The sequence below is a fragment of the Lithobates pipiens genome, unplaced genomic scaffold, assembly GCF_037356315.1.
Source record: "Lithobates pipiens isolate NorthernLeopardFrog02 unplaced genomic scaffold, aLitPip1_a1.2 Scaffold_18, whole genome shotgun sequence".
Taxonomy (NCBI): Eukaryota; Metazoa; Chordata; class Amphibia; order Anura; family Ranidae; genus Lithobates; species Lithobates pipiens.
In genome coordinates this window covers 142,865,108-142,883,530 of record NW_027507758.1, presented here as the reverse complement: position 1 = coordinate 142,883,530, position 18,423 = coordinate 142,865,108, and the positions used below count along the sequence as shown (strand labels likewise).

General features: G+C 37.9%; 1 protein-coding gene across 1 annotated transcript in view; it reads right to left on the bottom strand.

Moving 5' to 3' along the window:
* Positions 1-579: 579 nt before the first annotated feature.
* Positions 580-18,423, bottom strand: part of SLC24A3 (solute carrier family 24 member 3) — a 568,031-nt gene continuing 550,187 nt past the window's right edge. The window contains exons 16-17 of the mRNA XM_077486207.1: positions 12,213-12,278; positions 580-9,129 (exon numbers count right to left, since the gene is read on the bottom strand). Coding sequence (XP_077342333.1) covers positions 8,977-9,129; positions 12,213-12,278 — 219 coding nt within the window. The 3' untranslated portion in view covers positions 580-8,976. The remainder of the gene's footprint in view (positions 9,130-12,212; positions 12,279-18,423) is intronic.

Below are 18,423 nucleotides of genomic sequence, written 5' to 3'. Positions count from 1 at the left end.
AGAAAATGCATGTTGACAAGGGGAGTGTAGAGGTGGGTGGGGAGTCTCCTGACATCACGCCTCCACCCACTGAGCTCCAGACAACAGACCTGCCCACAGAATCTGCAGTTTTTCGGGTCTCATAACAGACAGAGGGGAGACATTTGACAGGTAAGGACACATGCAGGAGGCATGTATTTCCTTATAGATAACCACTATGGCAGTAGTTAAGAAAGGATGAGAGTGGGTTTACATCCACTTTAAAGAGGTTATCTAGAAAAGAGTTAACTCTTTCTACTTACTCTGGTGTGGGCTATTCTGTTGTTTAGCGCAGTTCACAGGAGAGCTGAAGCCTGTGTATATCCAAGACCACATCTAAAACCTGCCAGTAGGAAGATGAAGTGCTAGAGGAAGTTCTACTATAGATACTTATAGAAATTAAAAGGTATCTGTAATGGCACTTCTCCTAACCAATAGCTGGTCCCAGGAAACCAGATATTACATAGGGGATCCTCAGTCAGGTGGTCTTCAGGCAGCCCTCACCATTTCAATGGAAACAAATGACATGAAGGCTGTAGATCTCCAAACAGCTCAACTTAATAAGTATGAAGAAACTATTTATTTCTTGGAGAACCTTTTTAAAGTACAGTAATCTAAGCCTGTGTACAGTCTAGGTTTTCAAACAATATCCCACCCATAAAATAACTAGTAACAATTTAACAACACGCAGATTAATGAAAACAAAGAAAAAAATTATTGTGCAATATCAGTACATAAAGGTTTCAAAACATCCCTTTTTATCCAATTCAGCAAATATTTACATATAGCTAAAATGATTCAAATTATTCCTAAATTGTAATGATCCATAAGTTAAGGTGAAAAAAGCCTACATAAACAACAATCAATATTTCTCACATACAGAAAAATAATAATTAAAACAAAGCTATCAGTGAACAGGGGATCAGATCTCATTCTGGGTAAAGTCCAGTGATGCTTGTATGGAGTCAAAGCAGCTGTACTAGAAAGTGTTCTCACATACATGCAATACAAGAGGGCAGACTTTACTATTTATTTATTTTTTTACCACATTTTTTATTTTATTTTCAATTAAAAATAGTATTTTTTGCAGCCTCTTTTTTTCAAGGGCCTGGGAAATGTATTCATCTAGTACCTATGCTATAGTGCCAACAAATTCTAAACAAATACTAATAAAGCACAGCTGATAAAAAGCAACACAAAAAGGTCAATACATACAGAAAGGCAGCAACAAGAAAATATGAAACAAAAATAAAATAAACACTAGCCTAAAATGAGTTTACCTAGACTTGTATGTCTATTTTAAATGTTGATCTGTGCTACCTATACCTTCCTTTTTTACCTTTGGGGACTGTCAGCAACTGTCAATATAGATTGTGTGAACAAGTTTTCTTTTTAAACCTAGCTATGTAACTGTGTATGAAACTACAGCAATGCCGACTAGTGGAAGTAAAGTGTAAAGCTTTAGAATTGTTGCCTCCAGAAGATATGGAGATCTGTTTCAGTCAGAAGCATATGTGAAAACTTTGGAGATTAAGTGATACCCTTTACTGACTATCTGACCTAAATATGAAATCTTTTGAAACATGTTGGGTTTCTTTGACAGGCATTATACAATGCTAGTCCAGAAAACCACGTATTTATACATAGAAATATGTTGTATGATACCTAAAGAAGAAACCCAACGTGCTTCCAAACCCTGCACCTTTAATAATTTACATACAGTAAGTCAATAAAGAGTGTCACTTAAACACCAAACTTTCTACCCTGATTGATAGTTAAAGAAGAGCCCCAGGCATCAAAGCAAATGTTTCCCCCAGTCCCCTACCCTACCCCTGGAGAATGTACACTTTTTTATTATCTTAGTCTATATAGTGTAGGGGTCATGTGACTGCTTAAGTCCCATTTTCCACCTTTCTGTGGTATGGCGGTGGGCAGAGAGCAGTGGCTACATGTCCCAGAAGTCTGAATGGTTCTTGTAGCTGAAATGCATTGTGGGCTTCAAATCAATACCATAGTCCGCGCAAATATCTCTAAGTCCTCAGCTCAGGTAGTACACAGAGCGCCTATGTCTCTTCAAGTTCAGATTAAGCCATGCCCTCTCAAAGCAAAGCTCCACTTCTCCATTCAACTGTCAATGCCAAAGCCTTCAATGCCCACTGGGGCCTGTGAACAACCTGGGTGTGGTACCCAAAGGATTTTACAGAGAGCACTTTTAGGTACTTTATTGACAAGAACAGGTTCACATAAAGCCTTGTATACAAAGCTTTCAAGAAAAGTTAACAATATAAATACAAAAGAGTATGGTGTTGTTGAAATTCAATTCTTAGGGTGGAAGACATGATCTATGCACAACAGACATGCTTTCAGAGTTTTAATTGATAGACATTGGCATCGGGTTAGGAATTGTCCACCATGCTAATGATCAGCTGTGACAACAGCAGCTACTTTACAACATTTTTGCAGAGTGAAGAGGCTATATTAGGTATCATAAGGATCAATGTGCCCTTTGACACAAAAAAAACTGTTACTTTACATTTACAGAAAAAATATATTACTCTGGTCAATCCACTATGTAGGCAGTAAGCAGAGCTCCAAAGGATGAATTTAACAAAGTTAATAAAACCAAAAAATCTAAATGTATCTCAAACTTTGGTTTGAGATAAGGTACCAAAAAAAATCCACTAACCCCCAAGTAAGCTAATATTTTATATCTTGCTCTCTCTCTCTCTCTCAATATATACAGTAGATATACTTTGTTTTACAAATAAAAATGTAATATAGGGTCCAGACAGGATTCCCAAAGCACTATGGGTTTAAAAAAAGAGTACATAAGAAGCTATTATTTTTCAGACTCTCTAAGGTGAAAGGAAATTGAGTTTCCTGACTTCTGCATTAGATGTAAATTTAAGTTTGAGCATCTGAGCTCTGTAAACTGGTGTTTTTAAACAGAGGAGGTAATGAGTCCATGTAATACATGTAAAAATGACTCCTGCTGGATATTAAAATACAAAATAGTCATATAAAATACATAATTTACTTGACTAAAAAAAAGAAAAACATTTAAAAATAATTATTTTTTTTACTTCCGGCATATATAAATAAAGAAATTATATACAAAATAACTATGCATTCCCTTTAAAGGGAATTTACTGCATTCAAGAATAATTGTAATATTTGTTAATATTTATTTGTAAAACAAAGTTTTAAAAAAATGTAAAAATCTATTCATGTAAAAATAACATAAAACATCCGTTTCTAAGCTTGTAAGCCTGCTCCAAAAACATCACATTTCCCCTTAAATGTTGTTTTACTTCTTGATCAGTCAGTCATTGACATGCAGCAGCTTGATAAGACATACATTTCTCAGTCATTAAACAAGCAGATAACAATCACTCCAGCCTCAAGAAGTGCCAGTATTCTTCTATAGAACTATTCATCAACATTTAAAGTGGTATTAAACCCAGAATCAAAAATGTAATATATTGCAGCTTACCAATCATTAGATGTGATGATGCATTCATCTTTTTTTTGGTAGCTGTTCACACATACATGTATCGGAATCACAGGGGTAGAGTTGCACGATTCTGACCGCGATTCCAGAATCAAGGCAAAATGTACGATGCACTTATGATGGCATTATTTCCTAATAGTACACCAAATGTGGTACAATGTTGTCATGATTGCCACACAACAAAATTTGTGAAATTCACGGCAAAACATGAGCCGCCTGGCTCAAGGACAACATTTTGTACATGAACTTCTTTGCCACTTCAAACATGCATAAGGCAGCCCATTCACTTGAATGGGCTGCCCTATGCACGACAAACAGAAATGCGTGTAAATCGCGTAAAAAAAATAAAGAGCAAGAACACATTCTCGCTATGTGATGTGTGAATAGGGCCTTAGGCCTTTTTCCCTCTGTTTTCACCTGGTTATCTGGCCAGTAGCATACCACCTACATTAAAGTGCCCCCACGCTGGATGGATGAGCACATTTGGACAGCTACATTGTCAGTCTGAGAGGGGGGAGTGTTCGATATACCAACCAATTTATATACACTCAAAAATTGAAACCAAACTACGGCCAACACTTTAAAAGCAGTTCCAAAAACAGTTTTCTCCTTTTGGGATAAAGGTTATAAATAAATAAATAAAAGATGATAATTGTGAGCACCCCTCTCAATGATAAATGGTTTGTCTCATCCCTTTAAATGTTAGAATCTGCAAGGGATCTTGTTCTTTCGAAAAACAACAGATTTACTGACTGGATCACCAGATGAAAATAAAAGAAAGGTAGCATAAAAAAAGAGAACTATTGCAGCACCACATCTACTGTCAAAATTGGTAAGCTGCAATATAATAAATGTTTGCTTTTTAGTTTAATATCACTTTAAATATCTTCATATTTTTTCTTTACAGAAGCACAGCAGAGCCTTCTTAAAACAGAAGGTATCTCTCACTTTGATTATGATTCCAAAAAGGGGGCTTATGCCTTACTTTAGGATAGTGGAGGGGATTGTGCAAATAGTTCCTTAAAGCGTCTAGCCAATCTGTGCAAAACGTCCTTATTGTGATAAGCAGAAAGTGACTAATACAAAGGGGGTTACTTAACTTTTTTAAAGGTATTCAGTTAAAACTTTGTTTATCTTGAACATTGGGTCATGTGCAAAAGAATTTAAAATGAAGACTTTTCCTTCCAAATCACGGAATGGAGAGCATACAGCTTTGATAAGTCAAGTGAATATATCCTAATCAGCAAATCAGCCCAAATCATTTAACAGAAATTAAAGGTGATTCCCTAAACCAAGCTACTAATGCTATCCAAAGCAAGTGTGCTAAAGTTAACCCCAGGACAAAAGAATAAAAATCTCAGGATCGTAATTGTACGCTTGTTATAAATGGTCTGCCTTACTTGTATAGCTGCAATTATCCTCCATATGGACAGTTTAACACATTCTCCCACTGATATTATTATAACAAGGGAGACTCTAGAAAAAATGTCTGCTGATGTTCTGTTTTTTTTATTCACCTCATTTCTTCATGCCTGTTGAAAGGACACTAAAGGGTAGAAGCCCATAGATGCCACGTGCTCCCTCTTCTGTAAGCCTACTGTAATCCACTGAAAAGCAATAGAAAAGGAGCTTCATCTTTTTTTCCTAGTCTGAGTGATGCTGTGCAAAGGATTAAACAAATTCTTCACTATTCTAGCTTTAAGTAAAAATACATTTTACTTTTTTTTATTTAATAAATACATATCTGAATGAAATTATGCCTTATGTCAGTAGTTCAACTTAAATTTAAATTCTAGTTCTCTGCAGCAAGAATCCAGACAGCACCTCACAGGGTTAATGGGAGTGTACTTCCTCAAATTTATGTCTCAAGCTGTTTCTGCTTTCACTGAACACATTACAGCAGGTTTGTATGGTTGATTGTGACTAGTGGTTGCAAAAAAGCTTGACACTTTCCACTTCCTGTAGGTGAGAGGCAGCAAGGGGAATATTTTGGGTGTAAACTACAAATAGAGGTTCACCAGTTTACAGATAATAGGAGCTTAGGTGGATTTGTATAGTCCAAACCTTTTAAACAAGGGGCCAGTTTACTGTCCTTGGGGCTTCAGGGGGGCCAGACTTTGGGCAGTGTGAGAAGAAATAGTCCCGGCATCTGTAGGAGTAAAAACTGTTCCATTATTGGTTTTAACAGGAGGAACAGGGCTCCATCGATGGTGTCAGTGGGAGGAATGATGCCCAATAAATGGTCATAGGAGGAGGAACAGTGCCCCATAGATGATGTCAGTGGGAGGAATAGTACCCCATCATTGGTCTTCATAGGAGGAACAGTGCCTCATAGATGGTGTCAATGGGAGGAATTGTGCCCCATCATTGGTCTTAGTAGGAGGAATTGTGCCCCATTAATGGTATCAGTTGGAGGAATAGTGTCCTGAGGGCCGGATAGAATCAAGCAAAGGGCCCCATCTGGCCCCCGGGCCCCAGTTTGGAGACCAATGGTCTAAAGTACTGAACAGATAGTCTGTACTCCCTATGTGCAGCTAAAGGTTTTCAATTATGACAGCAGCATTTCTTTAATGTTTTAGTTCTGTAACATTTTACTCATTTCTAATACTGCTGCTTTAACTCACATTCCACAATTTACTTTAACCGATTTAACTTAATACATATGTTAATGTACGATAAGTCATTTAACAGAATTGTCTCACACTTAACAGAAAATAAGAATGAGGTGAATAAATTAATAATAGCCTTTTGACTGTTAACAATGAATATACAAAACACAAAGCAGCATTGCATGATGGTTTCCGACTAGGACAGGGGGCTCCAGGTTAAAATGAAAAATGACAGACTGACAGTTCATAATCAACTCTAATACAAATGTGCCAATACTGATAACATCCAAAACATGAGGTCAAATACCAAAGTGTATTCTTTTATGAGAAAAACACACAGCCTCAATTTGCTAAAGTATACCAGGCACAAGGAAGGACTGGAAAGCTTTGGCTTAGGGCCGCTATATACTTTCAAGGTAGATTTTTGTAGATAAAAGAAAATGTACCTAACAAGGTGTTGCAGTTATTGGTGGGCATGGTGAAAAGTAGGTGTTACTAAAAGACATGGTTTATTGTGACTCCCCTGTTCACATCTTTCAGCATCAGCTTCCATTGAGGATCTTCACATTCAATCACGTGACATCTCAGAATCCTAAAGAAAGTTGGTGCTGGAAGAATGATTACAGGTTTGAACAGGTAGCAGGTGGTTTATAATAACCCCCATATCTCACTGACCACATGTTCTGCTCTGATCAATGTCTAACTGATGAAGTATCTCCACTCAGGGCCACCAGCCCAACATATTTTATTACTAGTGGCCTGGGTGGTAAATACCCCTCTATTCCCCAACCCAGTCCTCCCATTAACAGATGTGTGATTTACTTAAATAATTGTTATTTTGCAGCCATGGTACTTTCAGATCCTACTGTTGAAAATAACGGTCTTTATGGCAAATAATATTATACATTTATGAACTGAGTATAATCAGTTTGGTTTTAATTTTAAATATAGAAACTCTTTTGCCCAAAAAAATTACATTGATAGATATTTTCCCAAAAATAAAACCAAAGCCTCTCACAACCGTCTGCTAATGTTTTTACTGCACTGTTGCATATTATTTAAAAAATACTTCCTAATAATTACAAGTTCTGTTCCACTAAGTCATGTCTACATTCACAATATAGGCTCGCCATTCTTAATAGGAATGGCTGGCCAATGTCACACTATATATAGTATAGATTCTGGAGCCATACTGGTTATATTAGATGTCTCTGCTGTGAAGGAAGATCATTGTAGAATTCTAAAACACACAGTGACAATAAGATTTCCTATGTACAATTAACATTCATATTTTTTTTTATCTGGGAGGATTAATAAGGGGCACAGGAAGGTATTCTTAAAATGGTATCTTTTAAAAAAATACACAATTTTTCCATCAATAAACTCTTTATCTCATATATTTATTTAGGACATTGCACCACAATGGGATAGTTGCACATATATATAATATATATATATATATATATATATATATATATATATATATATATATATATATATATGTACACACACACACAAACACACACATATTAGGTATATAGATATGTTTTATATGTTTACAAAAATAAGCATTGCAGTGCATATGTCCACTAAGATCCCTGAATTACTGTTAGCTTTCATAACTTAGAGAAACTACTGCTAAATTTCCTCAAATAGAATTCCTCTCTGCATATGTATAATAAATTAAAGATTTACACTACAAAAAATGGCTGGTTTGTGGTAACTGGGGCTGACATGTGAGTACATAATCTCTGCCTTGTTTAATGCTATAATAGAAGGTTTCTTTTCTGAAGCTCTAAATACAATATGGACAAATCCAGTGTATACATCATAAGTGTTCATGTTGTATCATCATGGAAAAGCATCTGTGCAAAATGTGCCTTTAAGAAACCAGTGTCCATAACTGTATTTAGCAAATTATATAAGACTAGTTTACTTAGAGATCAGGGCCAGCTATAAAACGTTTATACAAAAATACTGTACCAGGCAGATTTAACTTAGAACATATACCAAGGGACCTTCAATTATGACCATGTAGCTTTGAATATAACAATAAACTTTATATACTGACAAATTTACCCAGTTGCATCAAATTCCGCTGCTGAGCACCAGTCCAGCACTGGCAATACACAAATGGATGGGCTTTGCAACCACTATCAGGTCATCCAACTACATCGAGGATGCCATGATAACCCATCTCTAGAAAAATCTACCTTTTATCCATTTATTTTAAGAAAGTAGATTTGTTCTTTGTATAAAATGCTGTCCAATGATCTTGCCATAAAATAAATTATCAATACGATCCATTCTTCTTAAAAAGTTCATATAATGATCATCCTTTCAGTCTTCTGTTGTTGTTCGCACAGTCCGTCAAAGGAGTTTACCTTCATGTGAACAAGGGAAAGTGTCTCAGCTATTTTATCCCATGATATTCCTCATAATAACTGATTACTGGTAATGAATCGTTCTTATTATTCTGCAATGTTTGAACAGTATCAAGTCATAAATTACATTAGTCCAAATAACTTAAAACAGAATGTTTTTTAGCAGATGTAATTTGGGCTGGCTTGAGGCCAGTTAGCAGCCTTTTCATCTGGAACCCTGGTCACTGTATAATAGGATAATTACCAACAAGCGTTGGAATTTCCAACAGTGAAAAATAAAGTGGAACATGGAAACTGTGGAAGGTTTTGTCCCCATGGAATAAACAGGGAGAGAAGGAAGTAAGAAATTATCATGAACAGTGACCAGTTGACGACCTTATGCAGGACACGGGTCGCCTTTCTGTATTGCACCAAAGAGTAAGATGAAGTCTCATGAACCAGTTGGCTCGATGGATCAGATTCCTCCCCTGCACATTGGCAAGTTCACAAATGTAAAGACATTGAATTCTGTGAGGATGGAAATACACAGGAAGACACCATAGAGGAGAAGACATGCCACGCCCAGCTTCTTGTCCAGTTTCCACTTGTTTAGACGAATACCGCATACCTAAGTGAATAAACAACCAGAACAGTCAACACCGTGCCAAGAATGCTATGACAACCAGGCAAAAACATCACAAATAGGCATTACTGAAGGAAATTATATATCATTTATAGAATTCAGTAAAGTTATTGGCTAGAATTTTCATGAATCAGTCTAGGTGCTTCTATGGGAAAAGAGTAGAAATGTATACTTAAAGTAATCCTGTATCAGTATACAGCATGTTATATTAGCCCAGAAGAGAAGAAGCTTAAAGTGATACTAAACACATACTGTTTAATTTACATTGTCCCTTCTATTTCTGTATAGACATGTGCAATTCATTTATTTCCAAATTCATTGTAGACAAATTCATTCATTTGAAAATATCCAAATTGTCGCATTTCCAAATTTTTACGAATATTCAGAAATTCTAATATTCGGAAATTAAAAAATTTGACATTTTGGAAATTCGGAAATGTGAAAGTTCCAAAATTCAAAGTTTTTGGAAATTTGAAAATTTGGAAATTCAAAATTTGGAAATCTGAAATTCGAAACCCGTAAATTTGGAAATCCAAAAATAAGAAAGAAAATTCAAAAATTCAAAAGTACAAAAATCCAAAAATAAGAATGAAAATTTGAAAATGAAAAAAGCCTGAAAATTTGAAAATCTGAAATAATAACTAATAATAACTTAACTATTAATAACTATAAAATTATTGGTATTAGAATTTCCTTTCAAATTTGGCTGTTAGTAAATGTAACGAATACGAATTTATCGATTTATCCATAATAACGAATGCTGTATCTAAACGACTGGAACGTAACTAATTAATAATAATAAATAACAATAATTTTTAAAAAATAACCCCACCCCACCCACACCTAATTGTATTTTCATTTTCTCCATCAGCTCATCCCCCACAGTTATTACCTTTTTGTTTCAACTTGACCCTCCCTTCTAGATTGTAAGCTCTAACGAGCAGGGCCCTCTGATCCCTCCTGTATTGATTTGTATTGTAAGTGTACTGTCTGCCCTCATATTGTAAAGCGCTGCGCAAACTGTTGGCGCTATATAAATCCTGAATAATAAATAATAATAATAATAATAATAATAAAAAATTATTATTATTATTTGTTATTATTTTGTTCCGTTCCATTTTTCGGCAGCACACATGTCTATTTCTGTATATGGATGAGAAAAAGTCTAAGTACCTTTTTCCTAATCGATATACAGCGTGAGCCAGCTCTTTCCCAGCCTGTTTGCAGAGAAACATAAGCAAGAGGAGCTTGTAGTCCTCTGCTGCTGGTCACATGCACAAAAAACAGCATGTAATACAGCATTTATGGAAAGTTTTTTATGTTGTAGGTTTACTGACGCTTTAAGGCTGGGTTCACACATGTGCTTCCTCTCCATTGTAGCTGCAGATCAGTGAGCAGGGGGGGGGGGGGGGGGGGTGTAGTGAGGAGAAGGAGAGAATTCATTTTCAGAACGGAATGCATCTGCGAATCAGATGCGTTCCCATAGAAGATAATGTGCTTGTAACTTTCACCGCAATGCCCAGAAAATGCCCACGTTTTTTTGGGCAGTACGAATGCAATGCATATATGTGAACTAGATGCATTCAAATGAATGTATTTTAAAATGTCCTGAAAATAGGATGCGGTGTAATCCACATCTAATTCACATAGGTGTGAACTGGGCATTAGGGTTCACATCGACAGGTGTTCTAGTCAAGAGCTGAGTTTTCCAGCATTTGAATAGGCTGTGCTCAATAACCCAAACCTCAATCAGCGCAAACCAATAAATCAATCTAAAATATATATATACTGTATATGTGAAAAATAAATAAATAATAAAGTTGCTGCTATCACCAAAAGTGTTCTCACTTCAACCTATAAATAAACAATCGTAAATGTGTAGCGCAACTAGTAATAATGTAACAAATTCATAAGTGAATACATGGGAATATAGGTGCAACAATGTTACATCCAAGATAACAACTACTCAATATCAATCCAAACAATATATTATATTCAAAATGATAAATCCATCCCATAAATAAACAAGATAATTCAATTGATTAACAGTGCACTGTGCTCTTGATCTTCCATCTCTGTGTTAAATAAAAATAACAGTGCTCAAATGCAATCCTCCACCAGTGATAGAATGGCAGCTCACCTTAGACCCCTTTCACACGAGGCACTTTACAGGCGCTACAGCACTAAAAATAGTGCCTGCATAGCACCTGTAAAGAGCCTCTCCTGTCTCTCCAGTGTGAAAGCCCAAAGGGCTTTTACATTGGAGCGGTGCGCTGGCAGGACGCTAAAAAAAGTCCTGCTAGCAGCATCTTTGGAGTGGTGAAGGAGTAGTGTATACACCGACCCTTCACTGATCCTGCCCATTGAAATCAATGGGGCAGCGCAGTTATATGGCCAGCATAGCGCTGCTGCAGCAGCACTTTGCGGTAGTTTTAACTCTTTCTCGCCCACTAGCTGAGGGGAAAAAGTTCCCCGCAAGTGGGCGAATATCTATCTATCTATCTATCTATCTATCTATCTATCTATCTATCTATCTATCTATCTATCTACTTATCTATCTATCTACTTATCTATCTATCTATCTATCTATCTATCTATCTATCTATCTATCTATCTATCTATCTATCTATCTATCTATCTATCTATCTATCTAATGTTATTCAAATGCATCATCATCCAAATATTACCAAGGAATGGGATTATTTTCTGGCCATGAACTAAAGAAATAAATATGCTATCCATCTATATGATATATAAAAACTTATAAATAGAAATCTATAAAAGAAATAAAAAGTCTAAAAAGTATACCTGTATAAGTGCACATTTTTCAAGCAATAAATTAACAAATGATGTAGCTAGGTTGGGGAACTGTTTTTTGGACCTAAGAAGAAAAGTTACAAAAGAAGGACTCGTCTTTGATCTTATTAGATTTGATCTCTAGAGGATGGGGTAGGAGTATGTTAAACCATATGTGAATGTAATTGAATGTTACCATTTTTATCACTTTTATATATTGTTTGCAAGACACACAGCATTTTACCTATCCTTGAAAACAAGAAATACCGTACCGTAACAAACAAGGAAGCCAGAAGCAAAGCCACAGAATAGATCAGGCCTCTGCTGTTCAGATGGATCTATAATAAAGGACAATAACAGTATTACATACAGAAAATAAGGCTCTGATAACCTGTTCCTTAATACAATGCTTCCATTGAATGGTGACATAAATACATTATTAATTATTAATAATGTTGCAGATAATTATCACATCAGCATGCTGCTGAACAGCAATGAAATGTATGTGGGATTTACAATGCATGCTAAGTACTATATTATGTGCAATGATTTGCCCTTGATGCAAAAATTCCTGTCCTTGTCAGCCTGAATATGACAGAACCGTCACTGCATTCCTAACTTCCCCGCCAGACTGATAAACATTTATGAACCACCCCTCCCTCATTGGAATAAAGAGCATCTACAGACCATCCTTCCAATCTGAAGGGAACTATATTGACCTGCAAGTACAAAATTTAAGGGTATTTCATATACAGCAGAACCTTGGTTTACGAGTAATGTGGTTAATGAGCATTTTGAAAGACTTTTTTTTTTAAATTCTGACTCGGTTTCGAGTGTTGTCTTGCAAATCGAGCAGAATTCAAGCTAATGGGGTGTGCAGTACCGCATTTGGCCAGAAGCGCGAGGGCGCCGGGACTATCTGAACAGTTCAGAGCCTTTCAGAAATACTCGGAATCACTTGGAAATACTCGGAAATACTCAGTTTCCGAGCCTGAGGCTTTCTGAGTTCAGCTGAGCTGTTCCCGAGTATTTCTGAGGCTTTCTGGTGCCCCCCCCCCCACCTCTGGCCACATACGTTATTGCATGTAATAGAAGTCAATGCGAAACAAATTATCTTTGTTTCCATTGACTTCTATGGGGAAACTCACTTTGATATGCGAGTACTTTGGATTACAAGCATTCTCCTGGAATGGATTATGCTCGTAATCCAAGGTTCCACTGTACAAGTAGTATGGACTTTGAAGCTGCTTACCACCAAGTCTTTATCCCACTTCCCTTTTTCCCGATAACCTCAGCCATGTTATATTTGAAGTTATGAATGCCTAGAACACTAAAAACCTATGGTTTTCCCATCCATTGTCATTACAGGCAATGGTTACGGGGGACATGCTACATTACACACATGCTGTATATTTTAACACACGCATAATGTTTTAGGCAAGCCATACACAGTGAAAATTCCTTTCCTGCAATCATGGGTTGCTGGAAAGAAATGTACACGATTCCCCCATCAACACAGACAGTGCTGACAGGGGAATCCATTCTGCTGAGAAATTGTCTGCTTCCAGCAGCAGGCAGATGGGGGAAGCCACCCCCGCTGGGAGAGGCAGTGATTATATAATTGTAAGAGAATTCAGCTGGCTGGTCATACCCAAGTTGATTGCTCGAACAACTTGGTACATTCAGCCTGCCCATTGACGATTTGAAACCTGGCTGGTTCCTGCTGAAGTGGCTTGGATTCTAACCGTGTATGGCCGGCCTTAGGGATGACATTGTTTTGTATCTGCTAACACAGCCACATATTTACATTTGATTCTTTATAGATATCAACTCCTTTGTCTACTCCTCCCTGTAAATTTCCCCTGCTGAATACACTGACTCGGTGTGGAGGATGCCCTAATCCATCTCGAATGTGTGGCTGGGGGAATTAGGTTATTTTTTTCATTCAACCCACATTCAAAATTACTAATCTAGGGGCTGCTTAGCCTCCCTGGCGGTATGATTATGTCAGATTTTTGATGCTCAAAGTGGTACATAATTTTGCATGGAAATTTGTATTGTAGGCCTGTAATTCTTAGGAATGACCCACTTAAATCTGTCCAAACAAGAATCTAGTAGACATCCCTGGTATGATAAAGTTTGAAACATGAAATCATAAATTATACTATAATACATAACTTCAAATAATTATAACAAATAATAATATAATAATAATAAAAATTATTCAATAATGTAATCAAATCAAAAAACACTGAAATTTGCTCAGTTGCAGAATTGTCGCTGTCATTATTTCAGTGTTTGATGATGAATTTCCCTACAAATCATTATCGCTCAATTCTGCAAGTGATTATAATTTATTATCGCTGTTTTCTAGCTGGTCTAAAACCGCTTTTGATGTAAAGGGATGCTTTTTGGTTGCCATGGACAATCTCCAGTTTCCAGGCAGAAAGAACAGTATATATAATATAAAACTGCATGCAGGGCATTGGACAAACCACTAGGGACAAAAGGGAGGTGAAATAATTTGATACAGTAATGTAATCTGTAAGATTATAGCGTACTATATGAATACTTTTGAATTATACTTTTTGAATTTGGTGCCGTGCTACGTCCCCGTATGTCGCAACGCTCGCGGGGAAACTGCGCTTTGCACTGTGATAGATCCGGCGGAGGACACGACTCGCACACACAGCGGGGAGACATTGCAGGATCCTGGGGACAAGGTAAGTAACTTTGCCTGGATCCTGTGATGCGATACCATGTGTGACTCGGGGTTACCGCTTTTGGCACTGAAAATTCACCCAGAGGCACACTTGGGAATACCGCTAAGGAGGTTAAAGCAAAACTTCTCTCTCTTAATCAACATTGACTATTTTTACTCCTTATGTTAGCATCAGTAAATAGATAGGAAAGTATATCACATTCGCTTGTCTTAACCACTTCCCACCCGGCCAATGCATATATACGGCCGGGTGGGAGCCGTCTACTCCTGATAGGACGTTCAGGAACGTCCTTCAGGAGTAGCGGGATCGCGCGCGCGCGCGCCCGCGCAGCGGCGCAATCCCGATGTGCTCGTGTCACCCGGACACGGCACATCTCAGATCGGCAGGAGGGCTCTGTGATTGGCCCTCCTGATCACATGACGGCCGTGTCCAATCACGGCCGTCATGTGATGTAAACAAACAGCCGGTTGCTAGGCAATCGGCTCTCCTCTCCTCACACGGAAGTCACCGCTGAGGAGAGGAGAGCAGAACGCTGCAGCCGGCTGATGATCAGTGAGTATGGGCTGCTTTTTACAGCTTTTTACTCACTGATCATCAGTGTAGTGTAAACACACAACACACCACACAGTACAAACACAGTCCCCACATATGTCCCCAAAACACACATGTCCCCAAAACATACATGTCCCCAAATAATAAAAACACATGTCCCTAATAATAAAAACATGTCCCCCACATATGTCCCACTAAAATCACATGTCCCAATGATTATCTGCACACATATGTACGTGATCACCTGCACACATATGTACATGATCATTTGCGTACATATGTCCGTGATCACACAAACCAATTATTATACACTTAACGGAATTTTTTTTACCAAAAACATGTAGCAGAATACATTTTGGCTTAAATTTATGACAAAATTTGATTTTATTGGATTTCTTTTCAAATAGAAAAAAGAAAATATTGTTTTTTTTCCAAATTTCCGCTATTTTTGCGCTTATATCGCAAAAAAAGAAAAACGGAGTCGTGAATAAATAACACCAAAATAAAGCTCTATTTGTGCGAACAAAATGATAACAATTTCATTTGGGTACAGTGTAGCATGACCGCGCAATTGTCACTGAAAGCGCTAGAGCGCTGAAAGCTGAAAATTGGGCTGGGAAGGAAGGGGGTGAAAGTGCCCTGTATTGTAGTGGTTAAACATTTTTTTTACATTTCTTCAGTTATGTCCTGGTATCCATGCCTAGGCAAATTATGTCATAGATCCCAGGAGACTTTAGAAGGGGAGGAGGGGCTTTCTCAGCTAAGCACGCCCTCTCCCGCTTGCATGCCTAAGCCCAACGGCAGATGAATTCCAGGAAGTAAATGCTACATGAATCATCTGCCCTTACTCAGAAATGCTAGGGGGTTGTTTTTCAAAGTGATTTCTCAACAAAATAAAACATGGATGAATGGGTGAGTTTCCCCTAAAGATTAAAATGAATTAAATAGCATTATTGGTTTGTGTGCTCAGATGAAGTGTAGCTTCACTTTAACCACTTCAGGATTTACCCCCTTAATGACCAGGCCATTTTTTGTGATACGGCACTGCGCCGCTTTAATTGACAATTGCACGGTCATGCGACGTTGCACCCAAACAAAATTGATGTCCTTTTTTCCCCATAAATAGAGCTTTCTTTTGGTGGTATTTTATCACTTCTATGGTTTTTATTTTTTGCACCATAAACAAAAAAAGACTGACAATTTTGAAAAAGATACAATAATTTTTACTTTCTTTACTTTCTGCGGGACTGCGACATTGCAGCGGACAAATGGGACCCCAAGGGACACTTTTTGGGGACCAGTGACATTATTACAGCGCAAAAAAAAAGGAAAATATAGAAAAACTGACGTTAAAGATTGCCACTGTAATCCCAATAGGAAAGAAAATGGTCTCACCTTATAATAAAATATCAACATTTATAAAATCACATTAAAATATACGATAAAAAAGAGTACATAGACATGTCTTATTGTACACTGTCCCATATGTATATGTGGGAAAGCTGAACATGGAAAACCACATAGATAGCTCATAGAATGGTATTACTGTAGTCCAAGAAAATCCCTTTTGACTGGAGGCAAAACTACTGGAATCCCAGTATAAGCGCCAATGGATCGCTAAGCGTTTCGCAAGTAGCTTCTTCAGGGGATCCTATTGGTACATGGCTAAAAGAGCATCCAAGGAACACAAGGCATCCAGTCCATGGAAAAGTGCACCATATGGGAAAAAGGGGGGAGGAAAGAAATGGAGGGGAAGGTAAGGAAAAGGGGAAAGGAAAGGATAGAGGAGAAGAAAAGGAGCAGAAAGTGGTCTCCCACAAGGATGTACAACAGTCTACTGGGGGGTCCTGTCCATAGATGAAAGCTTGAAAGATCATCCTAATAGGACTCAGCAATGGTAAACAGTCAAAAAGTTTCAAATGGACCCCAAAAAATGTTCTGTCAGGGAAGAAAAGAGAGATTTTGTGTTTCTACTAAGAAGAAATATTAATCTCTCTTTTTGTCCAGTGCATCCACTCCCCCTACAGTCAGAAAGCTCTCCCTAGGAGCACACTTAACCCCTTGATCACCCCTGGTGTTAACCCCTTCAATGCCAGTGTCAATTATACAGTGACAATGCATTTTTTTTTTAGCACTGATCACTGTATTGGTGTCACTGGTCCATAAAAAGTGTCACTTAGTGTCAGATTTGTCTGCCGCAATGTCACATTCCTACTAAAAATTGTCAACCGCCACCATTATAAGTAAAAACAATTAAAAAGAAAAGAAAAAGTCCATAAATCCATCCCATAGTTTGTAAACGCTATAACTTTTTTATTTTTTTATTTTTAATTAATGTTTATTGAAGAAAAGAAGCATGTACAATAACATAGTAGGCAATACATAAACCAGCGTAGGGGGCAGTGTTATTACATCGTTAGTTACCATGGATCAGAGCAAAATACTGCCCACGAGGGCCTATCTACTAGAGGTAGTTTACGAACTGGAACCACCATCAGGCTTGCAAAGGTGCAGGATCAGGTGATCGGTACGAATCACCGCCGCTGGAACCAGTCAACCTCTGCAGTAATAAGAATACACCCTTCTCTTCCATTATTAAAGAGAGAACACAATGAACAGAGATAGAGAAAGAAAAGAGAAAAGGAAGAAAGGAAGAAAAGGACGGGAGAGAAAGGACATAGAGAAATGAGGGGGATGTGGAAGTGGGGGAGGGGGGGGGAGACAGGACAGGACAGGGGGAAAAACCTGTGTAATACCACAGGCGTGTAGTGCCATCTGGTTAAAAGTTTATACGCCATTTCCGACGCTTTAGAGGATCCGGAGGATGTATGTGCCAGGGTTAGGATTTGTGATTTTTGGGTCGGTGAGAGTTCCATATGTAGATCCCATTCCCAGTTGCGTAGGAATGTGGGAGTACTAGTAGAAGTGAGGGACAGCAGTGCTTCATAAAAGTACGAGACCGGCCTCTCAGTTGGGCTAGTGTCGGCAAATGCGGTTTCCACAGGCGTAAGCTCCGCCATGGAGCGTAAGGGTTTTGGGAGCGAACGAACAAAGGCCAACAATTGATGATGTTTCCAGCGGTCCATATATGATATGGGGGATGCACCCATGATGGAAGAAAGCGACAAAACGCCGGAGGGGCCGGTGAATTGATGCAGGTAGATGTTATTGCCCAGCCGCCATGGATGAGTTTGAGGGTCTATATTAC